At 37.0% G+C, this 19636-nt stretch overlaps 1 protein-coding gene across 1 annotated transcript; it reads left to right on the top strand.

The window, feature by feature from the left end:
* The first annotated feature begins 725 nt into the window (after positions 1-725).
* Positions 726-6128, top strand: LOC126708996 (protein FIZZY-RELATED 2-like). The gene is made up of 10 exons (XM_050409058.1): positions 726-1562; positions 1664-1786; positions 1994-2098; positions 2763-2942; positions 3217-3279; positions 3385-3579; positions 4764-4865; positions 4966-5028; positions 5155-5223; positions 5635-6128. Exons 1-10 carry the CDS (start codon positions 1053-1055, stop codon positions 5686-5688), a joined length of 1464 nt encoding a protein of 487 aa, XP_050265015.1. The 5' UTR covers positions 726-1052; the 3' UTR covers positions 5689-6128.
* The last annotated feature ends 13508 nt before the right edge of the window (positions 6129-19636 follow it).

Genomic DNA, 19636 nt, shown 5'->3' with positions numbered 1-19636 from the left:
ATCATGAGTGCAAGGAGAAAGAAAAAACAAATGTTTTGGAATGGCAATAAAATATGTAAAAAAGAAAAGAGAAATACATATAAAAATTAAATAATATAAATAAGTAAATTTAATATATAATGTACTAAATAAATGCACGTAAATATGCATGAAAAAATTCCTTATGAGAAATAATGATCAATTTAACGCAAGGTATCAGCCCATTCAAAAGCATGGAAAATTCATTAAGAAAACAAAAACGCATGTAAATTACTAAATTCAGCTAGTTAATGTATTAATTATACTAATCAATCCAATCCTGCCCATTAATTTTTTAAATCAACATCAGCCTGCAAAATTACAAATACATAATAATGAATAACAAGGAAAAAACCCAAATGGTAAAAAAATAATAATAATAATAAATAAAAACCACATTCCTATTTCATAATCTTACGCATGTTTTTTTTTTTTAAATTAATTAAATTTCAATTAAAAGGGCATTAGCACGAGTGAATCAGAATTACTAATAATTTATTAATCAAGCAATAATAATCCTATATTGGGTCGGTTTCGGACTCAGACTCAGACTCGGACTCAGTACTACCTAACCTAGTACCGACCTTTTATTTTAGTATTTAAATCTTGAATCTGATAAACAACATAAAAATCATTAACGTCAAATAAATTTCTTTTGTTCCCAAAAATCCAAAATCCTTCGAGAAATTGTATTTGCAAATTCGATAATCTTACGGTTTTTAGTTGAGACCCGAATCGGAGCCCAAAAACCAAACCAGACCACCACGGTCTAGTCCTAGATTTATTTTAGCTTTAGTAAAAACCTTGGAATTCGATCTACACCAACAAGACAAGACCACGGTACTCTCTTTTTCCCGCATAATAAAATAACGTTTTCCAAGGTTTCGCGGTAAATTTAACCGAAACCCGCCGTGAAAGAAACTAAGGCAAACCTCAAAATCTCTCTCTCTCTCTCTCTCTCTCTCTGTCTCCGAGAGAGAGAAATAGTAGAAAATACCGAACGGTCAGAAATTTTGGCTGAAAGCAAATTCAATATGGACGATTCGACACTCCAAACACCACCGACTCAATCAGCTCTGAGAACCCTAATCGCACCATCTTCTTCGTCTTCGTCGCAGCTGAATCTCTCAGCTGAAGCGGCGTCGAAACACATAGACCGTCTCTTAAACTCGAGCTACCACACGGGTCCCTCGAGAACGATCTACTCCGACCGGTTCATACCCAGTAGATCCGGGTCGAATTTTGCGCTTTTCGACTTGGTTTCGCCGAAGGCGAGCTCTACAGCTGAGGGACGAGAAGACACGTCAAGTGCCTATGCCACGCTCCTACGTACCGCTCTTTTCGGCCCCGAGGCCTCCGGCGGAGTTGCTTTTCCGGCCACGCCCGATAAGAGATCCACCCCCAGCCGGAATATTTTCCGGTACAAGAGCGAGACGCGCCGCTCCATGCACTCGCTTTTGCCTTTTGGATTCGACGAGGCCGTTCAGGGGGTTAATCATAGCCCGGTCAAGGCTCCCCGGAAGGTTCCACGGTCGCCTTATAAAGTAAAAATTATGTGAATTTGTTAAATTTGGCGATTTGGATTTCGATTTTGCGAATTGGGCTTCTGGGGTTTTTAAAAATTTTGGTTTTTTATTGAATGTAGGTTTTGGATGCACCAGCATTGCAAGATGATTTTTATCTGAATCTTGTGGATTGGTCTTCGCATAATGTGTTGGCTGTGGGATTGGGCAATTGCGTTTACTTGTGGAATGCCTGTAGTAGCAAGGTCAGTTTCTTTTCTTTTTTTTTTTTTGATCTGTTTTTATTTGCACAATATCATGAATTAGTTACTTTTTAGGCAAATAAATGTGCTGCAATTTCACACGTTTAAAATTTGCTATGATTCTTGTTTATATCGTAAAAACTCTTGGTGCTTTTTGAGATTTTGCCTCCGTGGCATTGTTTGATACATCTTGGCATATGCTACATGCAGGTAACTAAGTTGTGTGACTTGGGAATTGACGACAGTGTCTGTTCAGTAGGGTGGGCTCAGCGTGGGACACATCTTGCTGTTGGAACTAGCAATGGAAAAGTTCAGGTTAGACTTGGTGTTTATAGTGTTTTCAATTTCAGAGATGTTTCCTTCTTTCTTTACTAATATCCTGCATTTTAAGATACAAAAGACTACCAACAATGTGCAAACCGGGGTTTTGGTGGGTTGGGGGTAGCATGATGAAGAATGTAACCATTACTTTTTTTTTGGGTACTGAACCTGAATTCCCAAAACAATTGAAGATGCAAGTGCTGATTATGTAAGATTCACTTAGGTTAGTAATGAAAAGCTTGTAATGAATTATGCCATTGAGCTCTAGCTCAAATGGCGTCTCCTCCTCTTCTAAAAGTGCAATGTGGAGGGTGAGGTTGCATGTTCAAGACTCATTGTGCATGTTTAATTACCAAAAAAAAAAAAAAAAAAAAGAGCAGATGGGAGTCATGAGAGTGTTTTATTTTAAAATTGATTCACTGGTCACCCACGAGCAACAACCCTCTCTCAAGGGGCTCCTTAGTCCTGCTCATCTTCTGTGATAATGGAGAGTTATGAAACTAAAGAAATCGTCTTCATTTTAATGTATCTTAATGTGTCATAATGCCACTGGTCAATTAAAAATTTTCCTCTCTCTTTTTTTTTTTGGTTATTCTCTCATTTTTTTGGTATGCTCCCATGCACATTTAGCTGATGCCTTTAGCAACTTCCTATGTAGATTTGGGATGCATCTCGCTGTAAGAGGGTGAGAACTATGGAGGGTCATCGGTTACGTGTTGGGGCCTTAGCCTGGAGTTCATCTCTTTTGTCTTCCGGTGGCCGCGACAAGACTATTTTTCAACGAGATATACGTGCTCAGGATGATTTTGTTAGTAAACTCTCTGGACACAAGTCAGAGGTTAGATTTGTAAACTTCTTGTTCAGCTTGTTTATTTTCCTGGTCAATCAAAAAGATTTGTTTCCTTTTTTCTAATATATATATATTCGTTTTTGTACTTCACTTAGCATCTTATCCTATTTCAGATGCAGCTTCTTTAATTTTCTTGAATGTATTAATATTGCAATATGTATATCTGCTGCTTCTATGATTCTAATCATTATCTTAGGTTCCTTGATTTTTTATCAATATTTAGTTGTTTTCCCAGTCTAAAGGCCAATTCTTTGTGTTTTAGGTTTGTGGACTAAAGTGGTCATATGATAATCGTGAATTAGCATCAGGCGGCAATGATAACAGAGTATGTGATAACATCTCCTCTTTCTTGTCTGATTAGTTGCATTTCCCTGTTATTTGTTTGTTCCTCATGCATTCTTGACTGATGGTTTATCTGACATATGTGTAGCTTTTTGTTTGGAATCAACATTCAACTCAACCCGTGCTGAAGTACTGTGAACATACAGCAGCTGTAAAAGCTATAGCATGGTCTCCCCATCTTCATGGACTTCTTGCATCGGGGGGAGGAACTGCAGACCGATGTATTCGTTTCTGGAATACAACCACTAACTCACACTTGAGCTGCATGGACACTGGAAGTCAGGTAATCAGCTTGTCATTATTTGTTAATTTATTTATTTTGTGTTTTACAATACTGACATCCTTTTAATTGGGTCTAGTGCATACATGGAATAGAAAACCTTTCTTTTATTCATCTTTTCTCTTTCCTGTCTCAAAAATAAAGAATAGAAGGATGAGGTTTTCTTTTTCTTTTTCCGTCTAGTGGTTTTTGAAATTAAAATATAGAACTGTATAAATCTTTCACACAATCCTGTGAGTGGCTCTTTAAAATCATTTTAGTTCTTTCAAGGATGCTTTTGTATACAATGTTGAGAAATGAGATGATAATTGCAAGCTGATGGCTGAAGAAGGTCCCTCATTGGCTGTCTCCTTTCAGGATTCACTAGTTTTTAATGTATGTCTAGGTTTCTTTTAACAGTATCAAATGATGTCTCTAATAGGCAATATTGGTATTATAAAATTGTGATGTGATCGATCCATTCAGTACCAATTTTTGTTATAATTGTAGGAGATTGAAAGATTCATTTGCTCCTTTGGTGGGTTGAATAAGTGCAAGACAGTAGATATTTAGGATTAAAGTTCAAAGACTGGTATTTGAGAGATTGTTGTTATTTAATGATGTGAAACACTAATTACAAGAAGAACATTCTTGGTACTATATTGATTTCCTGTTAGTTTGGTCTTACAACATGAGGGCCTAAACAAACTAAGCTGTCCTGTATATATAAATGGGTACTAGCTAAGTACTAGATCCTTATTACATGGTTCACTATTTTTTTTTTGCTTTTCAGTATTTTCTTCCTATCAGAGTTAATTTTTAACATAATGAGACAGCAGGAAAAAGGAGGGGGCAGGGGTTTCTCACTTTTGTGACCTAAATGTGATTATATGTGTTGATTATGCATCTAAGCTAGCCACATAGTTTCACTCTTCTTATTCGTAAATGAAGAGATGTGCATGTGTGAGCGCACATGCATTGTAGGCAATCCATTTAACTCTTTTTTAAAGTTGCATTTAGATATTTTGGACATGTTACCTATCAAAAAAAAAAAAAATTTATTTTGGGCTTGTCAGTGAGGAACTATTTATGAGGAAACCCCGTAACAATCTATGTCTGTAGAAACAGGTCTAATTATGGAATTGAAATGATATCTCTGTGTAAGTGTATGTGCTAAGATTTCCCGATACCCACTGTACATATGGCAGGTATGCAATCTTGTGTGGTCCAAGAATGTCAATGAGCTTGTAAGCACCCATGGGTACTCACAAAACCAAATAATAGTTTGGAGATATCCTACCATGTCAAAGGTACAAAGTTTATCCCACTATGACACAAACAAGTATATCTTTTCAGTTTTTCTAATTTATTTGTTTTATATTTAAGTTTTGTTTTCATCTCCTAATGCAGTTGGCAACTCTCACGGGCCATACATATCGAGTTCTCTATCTTGCCATCTCACCTGATGGACAGGTAGTTTGTCTTCCATTGTTTTCATTATCTTTGCACTTTTCTGTTTATTAATAGGCCGGTTATGTAAATCAATGTCCCATCCGTTTATGCTCATTCTATTCCTAACTAAAATAACCCTTGTTTCAGACAATTGTCACAGGAGCTGGAGATGAAACACTTCGGTTTTGGAATGTGTTCCCTTCCCCTAAATCACAGGTAAACTATTTGAAATTCAAAACTCTCAGTAGTTTTTGTGCTCTTGTTTAGGTCCAAAGTTTTGTCTACTTCCACATAGTTTCACTGCAGTTATTATAGATACTAGACATTTTAAGAACTGATGTGCATTTCCAGTCAATATCCCCTCCCGAAATGTTTTAGCATTAGTTTACATCTGTCAGAGGGGCACACCAATAATTTTTCAAGAATTTGTCTAGTGCTCCCTTCCATGACTAATGTGAACAAACTAAATATGCATATGGGATGGTCAACAAAGCGCATACATGTCTCTTATTGCATCTGATTGTTTCATGACTATTTTTTTCCTGTATTTTTTTTTTTTTGGTTTCTTTTACTCAATTCTTAGTGAAGATAAAAGCAACTCATATCTGCCTGTAATTGTTAAAACAGAACACAGACAGCGAGATCGGAGCATCATTTCTTGGAAGAACTACAATTCGGTGATCATTGCAGGCCGTTGGCTTATGACTTCTTTGTCATGTGATAATATATCGCGGGGTTGGCTTATGACTTCTTTGTCATATGATTATTTATCTCGGGTTTGAATTTATCTAGCTGAAAGAGATTCAAATTGGTCTGCTTGGCCTAACCCTTCATTGGTCAGAGAATTTGCTGGGACCAAACAAGGCTAAGATGTGAGCGGAAGTGACGGAATATCTTACCTTGCAAGTTGATGATGATTTTGGACTTCATATTTTCCCACTTCAACACGTTTTAGTTTGTATAGAGGGAGATGTTAACCATTTATTTTAACAGCTCCCCTGTATATTTAGTTTTAACTCTATTGGTGTAACATGCTTTTATGATACTTGTAAATAAATCGTTACTCTGCTTTTTGGCCAATAGTGTGGTTTTTGTCTATTAATGACTTCAATTCTTCATCATATTTATGTCTTCCTGATTGATAAACTTGCGTATCCATAACCATACTAATTGAACTAATTTCTACCTGCTAACGAACTAACTTCATGGTGACTAGTCAAAGCCAGGGATACTTTTAGAGAAAAGGCAAAATATAATATATGAGTTTCTTTCTCTAACTATGTGTCAATTTGGGGAAAAAAAAATAAATAAATATATATATATATATATATATATTCTTTTTGTCTAAGTTTAAAAAAATAAAAAAAAAATAAAAAACAAAACAAAACAACTTCTTTCTGGAAATAAACTAATTTTTAGCATAAAAATTACCAAAAAATTATATTTTTGTCTCATATTTTTTAGTAAATAAACTATTGAAAACTTATAGGATACCTAATAGACTTATTCTTCTCAACTTACTTTTCTCAAAAAAATAAAAAGCAGTAGACATTAACCATTTTTCCCAAAAATATAATAAAATAAAAACCAATAGATAGGATATGTATACGATCAGTATGTTCAATGGAAAAGCTTATGTGAAGTTAGTTTTTCTCATTTTACAATATTTGATAGCATAAAAAAGATTTGAGTTAAATGAAAACTATCTTTGGTTAATAGAAAAATTATGACTTATATTTTAGAGATTGCTTTCTACTAAATTTTTTGGGCGAATCTACATTGTTAGTCCCTAAAGTTTACATAATGAGTGCTTTTAGTCCCTAAAGTTTCAATTGAGCACTATTAGTCCTTAAAGTTTCAAAAGTAAATGATATTGATTCTTTTATTGACTATTGTTAGTCTATTTGTTTGCATGGCTAATGGAATAATGACATGACATTTTATAAGTGATGTGGAACAATTTTTAATATTAACTTCATTTGACACATTGAAAAGACAAACACATGAATGGAACCAAATCAAACCCGGTCCTCCCCAAATCAAAAACCAAACTCACCCATAATCAATGCCCTCCACCCTTCAATGGCAGCTCCTCCCCCATTTGGACCTCTGACAAATTTTCGGCCAAAGTGAGAGACACCCCTCCCCCTTCGAGTTGTACGCATACCTATTAACCCAAATCTAAATGACATTGTCTGGGCTATTTAAATCATACACTAAACATTCTTCTCTTTTTTGATGGAGTGATTCATTTCTATGTTTCTTATTTGTTGGTAATTTTGTTCGCATTGGTTTCTTTGATTTATGGACGTGTTTGATTGCTCAGTGTCGATACCCATTTTCACGACACATTTTCTACAAGCCCGATTCAATCGAGCCCGACTTCCTTGTGAGCTCAATTCATGTATTATATTTTATTTTATTCTTTTAAGTATGGCCCAAGCCCATACGACTTATTGGGAGAAATTGAAGAAGTGTGGTTTGGAGGGTATGGGTCGGTTCCTTTCGGACCTTTTGCATGAGCCTAGCCCATGCGTGCTACCAAGTGGACAAAGGACACTAGTAGCACCTCAGGCTCATGGAATAGGTCTTGTATCCAAAATTTCCACCCCAAAATAGTTTTTATGCTCTGGGTGACTGCGGCCTAAAGTTTCTGCCCTAACCCACTTTTACCTTTAAAACATATTCGGCTCCCATTGGCCAACTCCATCTGCTAGACCTCACTTAGATGAGTCTCCCAATGGTCTGAAATGTCTGACCAAAGGCAACCAATTAGAGCAAACCTCCTTTATTTCCAAAATTATGTAAAAAGCTTACCAAACTCTTCCCTAAACAAAAGCAACCTAAGCCAAAACACCAAATTGGTATCATAGGGGATAAAAGCCTCTTCTACTACTCAAAAACCAGTTAAGAGTAACACCCCAAACTCTATATAAAACTCTCTCTTCAGCTCATAAAAAGGGGGGCCACGTTCTACCTAAAGACCTGAAACTTCAAAGCAAAAGCCCATTCAGCCAGTCAACAATCTCACAATTCCGAAGCTTGGGGGTGGAAATATGGGTATAGGGGAACCTTCCCTCTCTTCCTCACGACCTCCCTTAATTTCCTCTTCTGTGTGACTGTGGGTCGAAGTTTCAGACCTGTTAAACCACATTTTCCCTATAGAGCTGAAACTTGAGAGCAAAAACCCACTTAGCCAAGAGACATTCTCACAATTCTGAACCTTAGGGGTGGAAATATGGGTACAGGGGAACCTTCCCTCTCTTTCTCACGACCTTCCTCAATTTCTTCTTCTGTGTGACTGTGGGTCAAAGTTTCATACTTGTTATGTTTTTATATTTTTTCTGCACTTTCATTATTAGCATTTTGATTTTTCTCTTGTCAAAGCACCATTAGCCTTTAGTTCATTATACATTTGGAATTTTGGGCTTGATTCTCCACAAATAAACACTTCTAAAGAACCTAAGGGGAGATTTGGGCCATTCTCGCATTTTTGGCCCTTGTCGCAAAACGTCCCCGACATTTTGGCGACTCCACTGGGGAGTCAAGCAGCTGAAACAAGAGAAGTCATGTATTCAAATATGCAAAACCAGCAAAAAGATGATGTTTCTCACACCAACTTGTCGTTCTAAGAGAAATTGTATGATACTTTGCCGCGCAAGAAGAGCATGGTGAAGTTGGGCTGAAATAAGTTCTATCCTTAGCTCAATGACTTGCTGGAGATGCTCCAAATCATGTGACGAAATCACTCCAACCTCCGAAAACCACCCAAGAAGTGAAGGATGGAGGGAGAATCAGCTTTCTTATTCAAGGAAAAAAAAAAATTTCTTCCACTCATTTATATATATATATATATATTTTTTAGCTATCATTCTTATGGATTAATCATCATTTATCTCTTGCTTTACATGATATTTGTGAAAAAATTTTGTTGTAGCTTGAAAATGCAAAAATGGCGAGCCACAAATCCAACCGCGAAGGGAATGACGGTTTTAACCAATAATAAACAATGCAAAGATCTAAACATCAATTTCAAAACCAAGAACCCCTCACGCATTGAGCATATGGGAGCTACGGGTGATTGAGTTATTTTGGCACAACAATAATCGCTGTTGTGTGCAACCCTTCGCAGCTAAACATTTTTGGTGTCATCGTTAAATGAAGTCTTCACCAAAGAGCTAAAGGCCATAGCTAAATGGCCTACCGCAAGGCGCTAGATATTCCATACACCAAGCCTTGAGGTAGCGACATACCATACATCAAGTTGTATTATTACTGAGTTAGCGCCGAGCATATGGGAGCTGCCGCAGGTGATTAAATTATTTTGGCACAACAATAATCGTTGCTGTGTGCGACCCTTCACAGCTAAACATTTTTGGCATCATCGCTAAATGAAGTCTTCACCAAAGAACTAAAGGCCATATCTAAATGGCCCACCGCAAGGCACTAGATATTCCATACACCAAGCCTTGAGGTAGCGACATACCATACATCAAGTTGTATTGTTGCTGGAATTGCGCCGAGCATATGGGGGCTGCCGTGAGTGATTAAATTATTTTGGCACAACAATAATCGCTATTGTGTGTGACCCTTTGTAGCTAAACATTTTTGGCGTCATCGCTAAATGAAGTCTTCACCAAAGAGCTAAAGGCCATAGCTAAATGGCCCACCGTAAGGCGCTAGACGTTCCATGCACCAAGCTTTGAGGTTGCGACACACCATACATCAAGTCTTTAAGAAGCGACATTTCATAAGCCAAGTTTTAAAGTCATACAAGCGACATACTATCGTTTAAAGCGCGCTTAAGCTAAGACTCTCAAGCACTCTTTTCGCTAATTCATTTTTTTATACATATCATTTAAACCATTTTAATCTTTCAAATTTTTAATCAAAATATTTTTTATAAGTCGTTTATGCTATTTCGCTTGGCCATGACTATCGCTTACTAATATAAATCACATTTGCACTTAGGATGAAATGGAAACCTTCTCAGAGCACCCAATGACAAAGAAAATCCAAACTCAATTCCCTCTCACCGAAGCTGTGAAACGCTCATGAACGCTAAGCTATGACGAGCTCACGCATCCAAAATCTTGGTTGATCCACGCACGCTAAGCCATGGCATGTTCATATATCTCATGACAAGCGCATGCATTCTAAGTCACGACAAGCGCATGCATTCTAAGTCACGACAACGCCTTAATCCTTCTTGAATTTGAGATTATACTTGAAGAGGGAAGTTCAAACTTTGCCATCATCAAGAAAATTGTTCTTGTCACTCAATTCTTGCAATTGAAATCCGCAGCCAAGCCAACTAATAAGGAAAGTTCGCGCACACCTTTGAAGAATGCTTCACTAAAGCTCGCTCTAAACATTGATGTCAAACAACTCAAAAATCACAAGCTAGTTGCTGGAAATCCATTCCAAAGATTTTCAAATGGAATCTTAGTATTGATGTGAAAGCTCGGAATAAGTGGCATAGAGGCCAATGAAAAAAAACTGTGGTACTGGGAATGAAACAACCCTATACCGACATCTTCGACGCTTAGCCTATCATTGTCCCAAAATTAGAAACCAAGTTAGTTGAGTATGGAGACGCTGTCTGTGGCACAACAAATCTTCGACAAAGAGGAATTATATTCTGCCTTCTATATAGCAAATAAGGAACCCATTTTTTGGATTCATCTTGAAGAAATATGGTGAGTACTAAGGGAGGAATAAATCCTACCAACAACTCTTGGTGATGGGATACCATTGGTTTGGCATAACCAAATTCACTAAATTTGCCACACTTCCAAGTGCACTCCAAGCTTATACGCACACACCATATAAGCCTTCAAGACGTGAGCGCTCCATAGCCTTTTATACTCGAGGGCTTGAACTCATCGGACCTATCCATTCACCCTTGAATGAGTACATTCGGGTCTTTGCCACCACTAAATAGTTTACTAAGTGGGCAGAAGCAATTTGACTCAAGAAAAGCGATGGGAATGGTTGTAGCCAAGCTCATTAAGAAGCATATCATTTGTTACTTTGACGTCTCGTTCATAAGCGACAACAATACGTCTCGCTTATACAAATTTTCGAAAGCAAGCCCTATAAAATACTAGGAAGCCAACGAACTATCATGTTATCCAAGCATGGTGAGATCCCTACATGCGAAGGTGCAATGCCTTCAATAAGGCAAGGAAAGCCAACGCTTTCTTCAAATGAGAAACCTTGTGAAACGGCAAGAAAACCAACAAATTACTCTTACAACAAAGCCTCTACATGCGAGGGTAAAAAAAATATGCTCTCAATAAGGCAAGGAAAGCCAAATGCATACTCTCTCAATGGTAAGCCCTATCAAATGGCTTGGAAGCCAATGAGACGTTTTATCATGGCAATACCCCTACTTGTGAGGGCACGACTAGCCCTCAACAAGGTAGGGAAGCCAATGCATACTCAAAAGAAATCCCTACTGAATGATTAGGAAGCCGATGAGATGTCATATCATTTATATGTGGCAAGACCCCTACTTGCGAGGATGCAATACCCTTGACAAAGTAGGGAAAGCAAAAAATTTCTTAACAGCAAGCCCTACAAAGCGGTAGGGAAGCCAACATATCTTAAAATTCAAGCACGGTGATCCACTACATACGGGGACATAGCCAGCCCTCAAAAGGATGAGAAAGCCGATGTATAAACCTTATAAAGCGGCAAGGAAGTCAATGAACTATTACTCCATTGCCAAATGGTAATTTGCTATGTGTAAGAATAAAACTCCTCAAGAGAATGGCAAAATTGTGCATTCTATAGGGCGTTATGTCTAAGAATGTGATATTTTCAAAAATTGATAGCAATACAAGCTTTATTCAAGCTGCTGCTTATAAGAACGCAACCAGCCTTTATGAAACGGTGACGAACAAATGCACCATGAGCCGTAATGCGCAAAAACGCAGCCAATATGTGGGGGCTTCTTGAAACTAACGAAATAGCAACCTAATACATGTTGAGAATAAGTCGACTACCAAGCGGTGAGCCAAACTTCAATATATATGAGCCACTGTATGTGAAACCAAATTTGCCCGTCAATAGAACACTGAAAAATGATGCACAGACAGCGAGACGTGCACTTAGCCAAAGCCTGTTCGCAAAGACATGGCAAGCAAGCAACATGTCTCCTGACTTGCAATTGCAAAGGCAAAGCCATATTCACAAATTATTCAATCAACCACAAGTCATTCTCAAGAGACTGAGTGCATATAATCTATCAAAATTATGCTACTTCATCGCAAGGTGCACTCGACCCTTCCAAGCAGGCTTTTCTCAACATATTCAAATGGTCACAGCCATACAAGAGTTGTTTTCGCAACAAAAACATGCTCATAGCCTATTGAAGAAAGGTAGAAACTCATTCTCAAAGTACAAAATACAAACTATTCACATCCTTGAGATACAAATCATTCTTTTCATTCCAAAATTCAAATTACATGTTGAGACATCGTATATATGTTTCTTTGTACAAACTACAAATTGTGTCTACTAACCATGACAGTACAAACTCAAAGTTTCACCAATATAACTAGACAGGAGCTGCTCTATACATAAGTGGGTTGTCCACAAGGGTGAAATACAAGAGAAAATGTTTCCAAGGCAGCAACCCATATTACACACTTCAACTAGTTCGAAATTTCAAAGCTTGGGGCTCAATACAAGACAATCGAAAAAAAAAAGGGGGGGAAACCAAGAAAGGAGGTGAAGGAAAAAGTTGAAGCAATGTCGTAGTCCCTATCCAACATCACTATCTTTGGGACATTGGCTTGCAATCGCTTTCTTCTTTACTTCGAAGCCGCAAGTGAGAAACAAACTAAAAATGGCCCAAAGTTATTAGCAGCAGCCATCGTACCATCTATTGCAGCTCTATGTTGTTGTTCGCAGCGGCTTTAACCTCAAAAAATGATGCATTGGCAATGGGATTGGCCTCGGGAATGAAAGCCCCAATGACAGCATCACAATTGTCTAAGCCACAATCATCCTACAAGAAATCATAGTACAATTCACTCAATATACTATTATATGCAATCAAGAAAAGAAAATGAAGAAAGATATGTGACTTACCAAGTGAGTTACGAAGTTCCCGCTCAACAATATGGTGTATCTCCCAAATTATACTTATTCTATGCAAGACGGCAATGCGACGCACTCAATAATCCCTATTGGCATGAAAAGGGGTTGGCAATAAGTTTTGACTTCTCACAATAGATTTTATGTTGCCAAAGAAATTCGCGGCTTCGTTCTCAAACAAATGGAGCTGTGACATTACCACAAGCGAAAGCATCTCGACACAACGATGTTTCATTGAACATTTTTTATAGCCACGCAACAAAGAGGAATCTCCTGCTTGCTCATAAGTTACGCCATTCATCATTTTAGCGTACACAACAACTATTTTACAAGGCGACCTTTCATGCTATCATGGTCAATCTGGTCCTATCAAGGCCCAAGACGCGAGGGCTGTTATAGATGGGCAATACCACAATCAAATAATAGACGCTCTATGGAATCATTAATAATGGTTTCGCCAACACTCTCCTCTTCATCACAACAAACATGAAGCAACAACTACTTGTGACTCTGCATTTTATTCGCATTCGCCATGATAACACAATATTGGGGGCTGCCAGTGCCAACACATACAACAGCTATGTCACATCCTTATACTACATCACCAAGTGATATTTTTGCTCCATTCCATCTCAAATGCGCTATACGGCTAGCAATATCACTTATCGCTCGTGGTTACAGCTTCATCGAAACAAATCCTGGCAAACGTAATCTCATCAAATTAACCAACAATCAAGCAACTCAAGAAAATTGAAGCACCCTTAATGTGGTACAATATGCATAGAGTTTCAAGATAGCCTTTCATTCATCATCATCTTCTCCTATGGACCCAAGTCAAATTTACAGTCAAGTATGCTACTTCTACTTCCAACACCAATGCCAACTCAATATCAGGCATGGTCACGCTACGAACTGATTTTCATGCCTTGCGACTATCAAAATCAATAAGGAGTTTACTTCGATATGAAATTTAGATTCAATTACAATGACTCAACCTTATGGGTCGGTACCTCGTGGTATCTGCAATCTCCTAAGGAAGAGCCAACCTATGCATCAACGATACTATTCATTCAACATGTCGCCAAATACATCCAAGAGATCAGCAAAAAAAAAACTCACTAAGGTGAGCGTCACATCTAACTTCATCGAGCTTGTGCAAAGAACACCTTTTTGTCGCATTCGGCATCAATTTCCTTCAACAAGGCATTGCTTCTCTTCGTCATGAACACTGCTCCACCAACATCAATACCGACAAGTCCCACGACCATAAGCGGCAGGCTACCACAAACCTACTATGACATTTCTTGTGAGACCACGCTACTCGTGACCGATTGGTTCTTTCTCTTCTTCAGCTATGAGACTTTGTCCTGCCTAAATCTCAACCCCATGGATGGCGGACAATTCCGAGCATTTTCAACCCTTTGCCAACGAAACCCCTTTGTTCCTCACCAACGAAAAACTCTTCTCTTTTTGCTGAGATCACCATCTCACCAACACACCCCTTCTTGAAATTTAGCAACATGGGTGGTGAAGGATTAAAGGTAAAATTTTAGGGGAAGAATGAGAAGATCTGATGAAGCTTGCAAAAAAAAAAAAATTGGAGCCTTGACCGATCTAGAAAAGTAGATGAAGATTTGGTAAGGTCTTAAGTCCTCCATTTTGCAACCACCATCTCACCACCCCCTTGGGTTTTGGCCACATGGGCAGTGGCGACTCCAGGAATTTTTCCCAGGGTGTTCCTAAATTTTTTTTTTTTAGTTGAAAGATCCAAAGGCCAAAGCCATCATCAAGTAGATGAATCTTGGGTACATAGTTTTTTTTATCAAATATTTGTCCATAATTCTAGCAAAAAAATAAACAATAAACTATAAGTTGATTTGAAATATTAATAAAATTATTAATTATTATTATTTAGTTGTTTCATTAATTTGTTTGTCTTTTATAAACTATAATTTATTATATTATTGTTTCATTAATTATAAAATTATTAATTATTATTTAGCCTAACATAATTTAATTTGTTTATCTTTTATAATATATTGATTAATTAAATTATTAATTATTATTTATTAGTTGTTTCCCTTAATTAATTATTGTTTATTATTTGCACCATGTGCATTTACTTCCCCTAATTTAAATTCCTCACTTGACCCCATGTGATGTGCCCATCCACCCCCACCCCACTCAATAGACAATGAGACAAACCCCATCACAAGAGCCAGCTGTCAATCAGAAAATTTCACAATCACAAATCACAATAAAACAATTAATTGTATCTTACCAAGTCTCACCAACACCAACACACACCAACACCAACGGATAAAGCCCAAAAAAAAAGAGTCAAGAACAGAGTCAAAATATTAATAAAGTTAAAAGATAAGCTGAACCAATCACAGTTATTCAAAAGAATAAGATAAATTATTAAAGTTAACTGTTAAAGTCTTAAAAGAATAAAGAGAGCCTCATTATTTCATTTCAGATTTCAATTCGTTTTAATTTTTCAGATAAAGAGCGAGAGACTGAGAGAGTCAGAGAGAAAAAAAGAAAAAAAGAAAAAAGAGAGAAGTTATGAAATACCTTGAAGGAGCACCGGAGCAAGCCGAGTGACGGAGTAAGCGACAGGCGACGGAGCAAGCGACGAGCGACAAAGCAAGCGACGTGACCGAGCCGAGCGACGAGCGACGTGACTGATCAGCGATCTCCGATCCGATCCAGTGAGCGATCTCCGATGCCCGAATCCCGACGCGATGTGCTCTGGACTGGAGCTCGAGTTGTGTTGGCTAACCAATCTCCGATGTGGCGATGCTCGATCCGTCTGTTGGTTGCGTTACTCTGTTGACGTTTTTGTCTCTAGGTTTGCTTTATTGATATCTGATTAGTGATTTGAGGTTTCTGGTTGAGTGATTTGTGTATATTGGGTTTTGGTTTTTTTTTTTTTTTTTTTTTTTGAGAATCCGTGGGTTTGCTTTACTGTTTACCATCTGTTGGTTGTTTTTTTGTTTAGATTGGGTTTGCTTTACGTTTAGGATTGATGTTGGGCTTTTTTGTGGGCTTGCTCTGTTACAATTTTTTTTTTTTTTTTTTTTTTTTTTTTTTTTTTTTCAGATTTTAGTTCAAAATTTTTTTGGCTTGAAAGTAGAACAAATAATTTTTTTTTTTTTTTTTTAATTTGAGAGTGTTCCTCATTTTCTTAAGGGTGTTCCTCATTTTTTTTTTTTTTAAGGATAAACAAATAAAAAAATTTTAATTATTATATATAAATTTTTTTTTTCAAGTCAAGGTGTTCTCAGGAACACCCTGACTCTAACGTGGCGCCGGCACTGCACATGGGTGCAAGATTGAAGGTAGGTACAGCAAGACTTGAGAAGATCTGAAGAACTAAGGAAATTTTTAAAAGAAAATAAGAAATAATCGCAAGAAATTGATATGAAGAGTTTTATGAGAAAAGAAAGAGGGCTAAAGCTCTTGGAGAGATATTCCATGCCAAGGACTTGGGAAGCTAAAGAAGAACTTGAAGAAGAAAGTGGCGTGATGTGCCTGAAGTAAATACGTGTGAAACTTAAAGCAAGAGGAGTGTTAATTCTAAGAGAAAACAAAAGGAAGTGGCGTGAAAGTCAAAGCCACTGAAAAGAAAGAAAAATGTGGCTGCATCCCACCTTCCTCTTTGTCCGTATAATATCTCTTTGGCAAGACACTTATGCAATTACCAAAAGGGACCTACTATATATTGTTCAACATGACACACGGGTTAAGGCTTAAGCTTAAGGCCTTCATTATTTGTCATGACCCATGGGCTTTAAACTAAATCAGCCCACACGCCTATGCATAAACATTGCCAAGATCATTCCTCTGGCAGCCAAGTCATATAAAGTTCAGCACTCATCAAACATCTATGGTCTATGCCACGTTCAAATTACAAGAAGGCCGAAGAAGAAATAATAACATTATATAAGAATATTATTATTCTTATATGTGTGGCTATGAAGGCAATTGATCAAATAGGTGGACTTAAAGCTCAAAGAGTCAAAGTTCCAAGAACAATTTCATCCGGTTACAACTTAACTCTCATAGTCTCACGGGCTTCATCACCACAATATTTCAACACAAACAAGCTTTTTTCTTCAACTGGCGATTCTTCTTTAAGCAGGCTCTACGACCGACAACATTTCGACATATGGACTTCTTCGACCCATATTTTTCTCAACAAAAAAATGGAGCGTTTGGGTATGCTAATTCCCAAACCCGCAACATTTACAAGTAGTGGGAAACATCAACTACTCACACTGCATGCCGCAAGAGGGGAGGAGATTTGAACTTGGATTTTCTTCTATTTGACAGCCAGAGGGGAGGAGATTTGATGGAGGTCCACATGGGGAACAAGCTGCCGCAGGAGGGTTTGGTTTTGGATTCGAGAAAGATTGGGTTTGATTTGGGTATATTCACTAAAAAATGCCAACTCATTATTCTATTAGCCACATAGACAAAAAAAAACTAACAACAGCTAGTAAAAAGACTAATAACTCTCACTTTTGAAACTTCAAGAACTAATAGTGCTCAATTAAAACTTTCGGAACCAAAAGCACTCATTAGGTGAACATTAGGGACCAACAATGTAGTTTTGCCTTTTTTTTAGAGAACAACTCTATCTCACTACAAGCTAATTAAGGAAAGTTAAGAGTTCATTTTCCAACTCATTTAAGGTTGCTACCAAATATAGTAAAATGAGATAGTTTTATAAGAAATACTTTATAGAAAATAACTCATTTTCTAAAAAACATTAAAGTTGAAACATAACAATGTTTTATTTTAATTGCTATAGAAATATGTTGTCAATTTGTGATCAAAATTACAAGGTCATTTTACATTTAGGACTAAGCAATTGCCTCAATAACTTGAAAGACAAGACTAATTTGTCTCGAATTATAATTATCTCATGCATTATAAGCATTGTTTTTAAAACCAGACCGAACCGACCAAGAACCGATCCTTTGACCAATTCTATAAGAACCCGATTCATCCATGTCATTATTTTGGTAAAAATTAATGAAAATATGCTGCTGGCACTTGCTCTTAATAAGTGAAATAACATCTCCAGCATACAAACTATTGGATCAAGCACATCTTGTTGGTCAGGAATAAAAAATTAATAAATATAAACCAATTTAAGTATCAAATATACTAAAAAATTAAATGACACATAACGGTTTGACTTCGGTTGAATCTTGGTCTGACCTCAAAAACTTTAAACTTCTCTCTTTCCAAGTTCATTAAATGGTCCGAGTTTTAAAATCATGATTATAAGGGTCCGTTTGGATTTTTAAAACCATGATTATAAGGGTCCGTTTGAATACAACTTATTTTTATTGAAACTGAAAACTGAAAACACTGTAGCAAAATAATTTTTTAACGTGTGAATAGTACCGTGGAACCCATGAACAGTGCATTTTGTCTCCTGCACAGTGAACCTATGTGATGTTACTGTTCACGCACTGGGGAAAAAAAAAAAAGCCAAAAAACGCAAACTTTAAATGCAAATGTGTATTCAAACCCTCACTAAGTCCCTCTAAAAGTCCATGCAGTCAGACAAATGTTTTTTTTTTTTTTTTTTTTTTTTGGTACTGACAAATGGTTACCATAACCATTGCAATTGCCAATAGATAGTATACGCATTTTATTTTAAAATTGCTATAAAAATATGTTGTCAATTTATGAGGTTTTTTTTACATTCAGGGTCTAAGCAATTGCCTCAATAACTTGAAAGGTAGGACTAACGTGTCTCGAATAATAATTATCTCATCTCATGCATTATAAGTCCCTCCAGAAGTCTTTAATATAAATATATATATATATATATATATATATATATAAATAAATTCTTTGGTACTGGCAAATGGTTACTATTGCAATTGCATAAAGAAGAATCATATCTCCGAATTAAAACATATAAATGTGTGAAATATATTGTATGCCAATCCCATCTTTTTCCTTTTGCATCACTAAAAACGGATGTCAGCTCGTTAGGGAACCCCAATATCACAGAATGAGGGGTGTTATCCGTGATCACTTGAGAAAATAGGTGGCAGGTTTTTCTTGTCACATCTGGATTGCTTCTAATAATAAGGCTGAATTGTGGGCTGTTAGACAGGGTTTAATTACTGCTTGGGACATGGGTATCAAATTTTTAAGTGTTAATGTTGATTCCACTTTTGTTCTTACATGTCTAACTTCTTCTAGGAACTTGGCTCCGAAATTGTTTTTCATAACTTCTAATTGCAGGATGCTCCTCAACAGGGAATAGGTGGTCCATCTACACCACATATACCGTGAAGCAAACTTTGTAGCAGATGGCCTCATCAAGAAGGGGAGGACGCAAATTAGCTTTTTGGAAGCGTTTACTGATTGTCCATATTTTGTGTTTTGAAAATATGTATGAGACTTTTTATGTATAGGGACTCCATGTGAATGCCCTGTAGTTCTCGTGACTAACATTTTTCAAAGGTGTCTCTTGGACAAATCTGATTTA

The sequence above is a fragment of the Quercus robur genome, chromosome 12, assembly GCF_932294415.1.
Source record: "Quercus robur chromosome 12, dhQueRobu3.1, whole genome shotgun sequence".
NCBI classification, from domain to species: domain Eukaryota; kingdom Viridiplantae; phylum Streptophyta; class Magnoliopsida; order Fagales; family Fagaceae; genus Quercus; species Quercus robur.
The sequence above is the reverse complement of the archived record's forward strand: the minus strand, read 5'-3'. Positions and strand labels throughout refer to the sequence as shown.

What these genes read in the sequence shown, in the direction of transcription:
- LOC126708996 (XM_050409058.1), top strand. Translation starts at nt 1,053, where the DNA reads ATGGACGATTCGACACTCCAAACACCACCGACTCAATCAGCTCTGAGA. An exon ending in CTAGCAATGGAAAAGTTCAG is followed by an intron (nt 2,099 to 2,762) that starts GTTAGACTTGGT and finishes CTTCCTATGTAG; the next exon opens with ATTTGGGATGCATCTCGCTG. An exon ending in CCATCTCACCTGATGGACAG is followed by an intron (nt 5,029 to 5,154) that starts GTAGTTTGTCTT and finishes CCCTTGTTTCAG; the next exon opens with ACAATTGTCACAGGAGCTGG.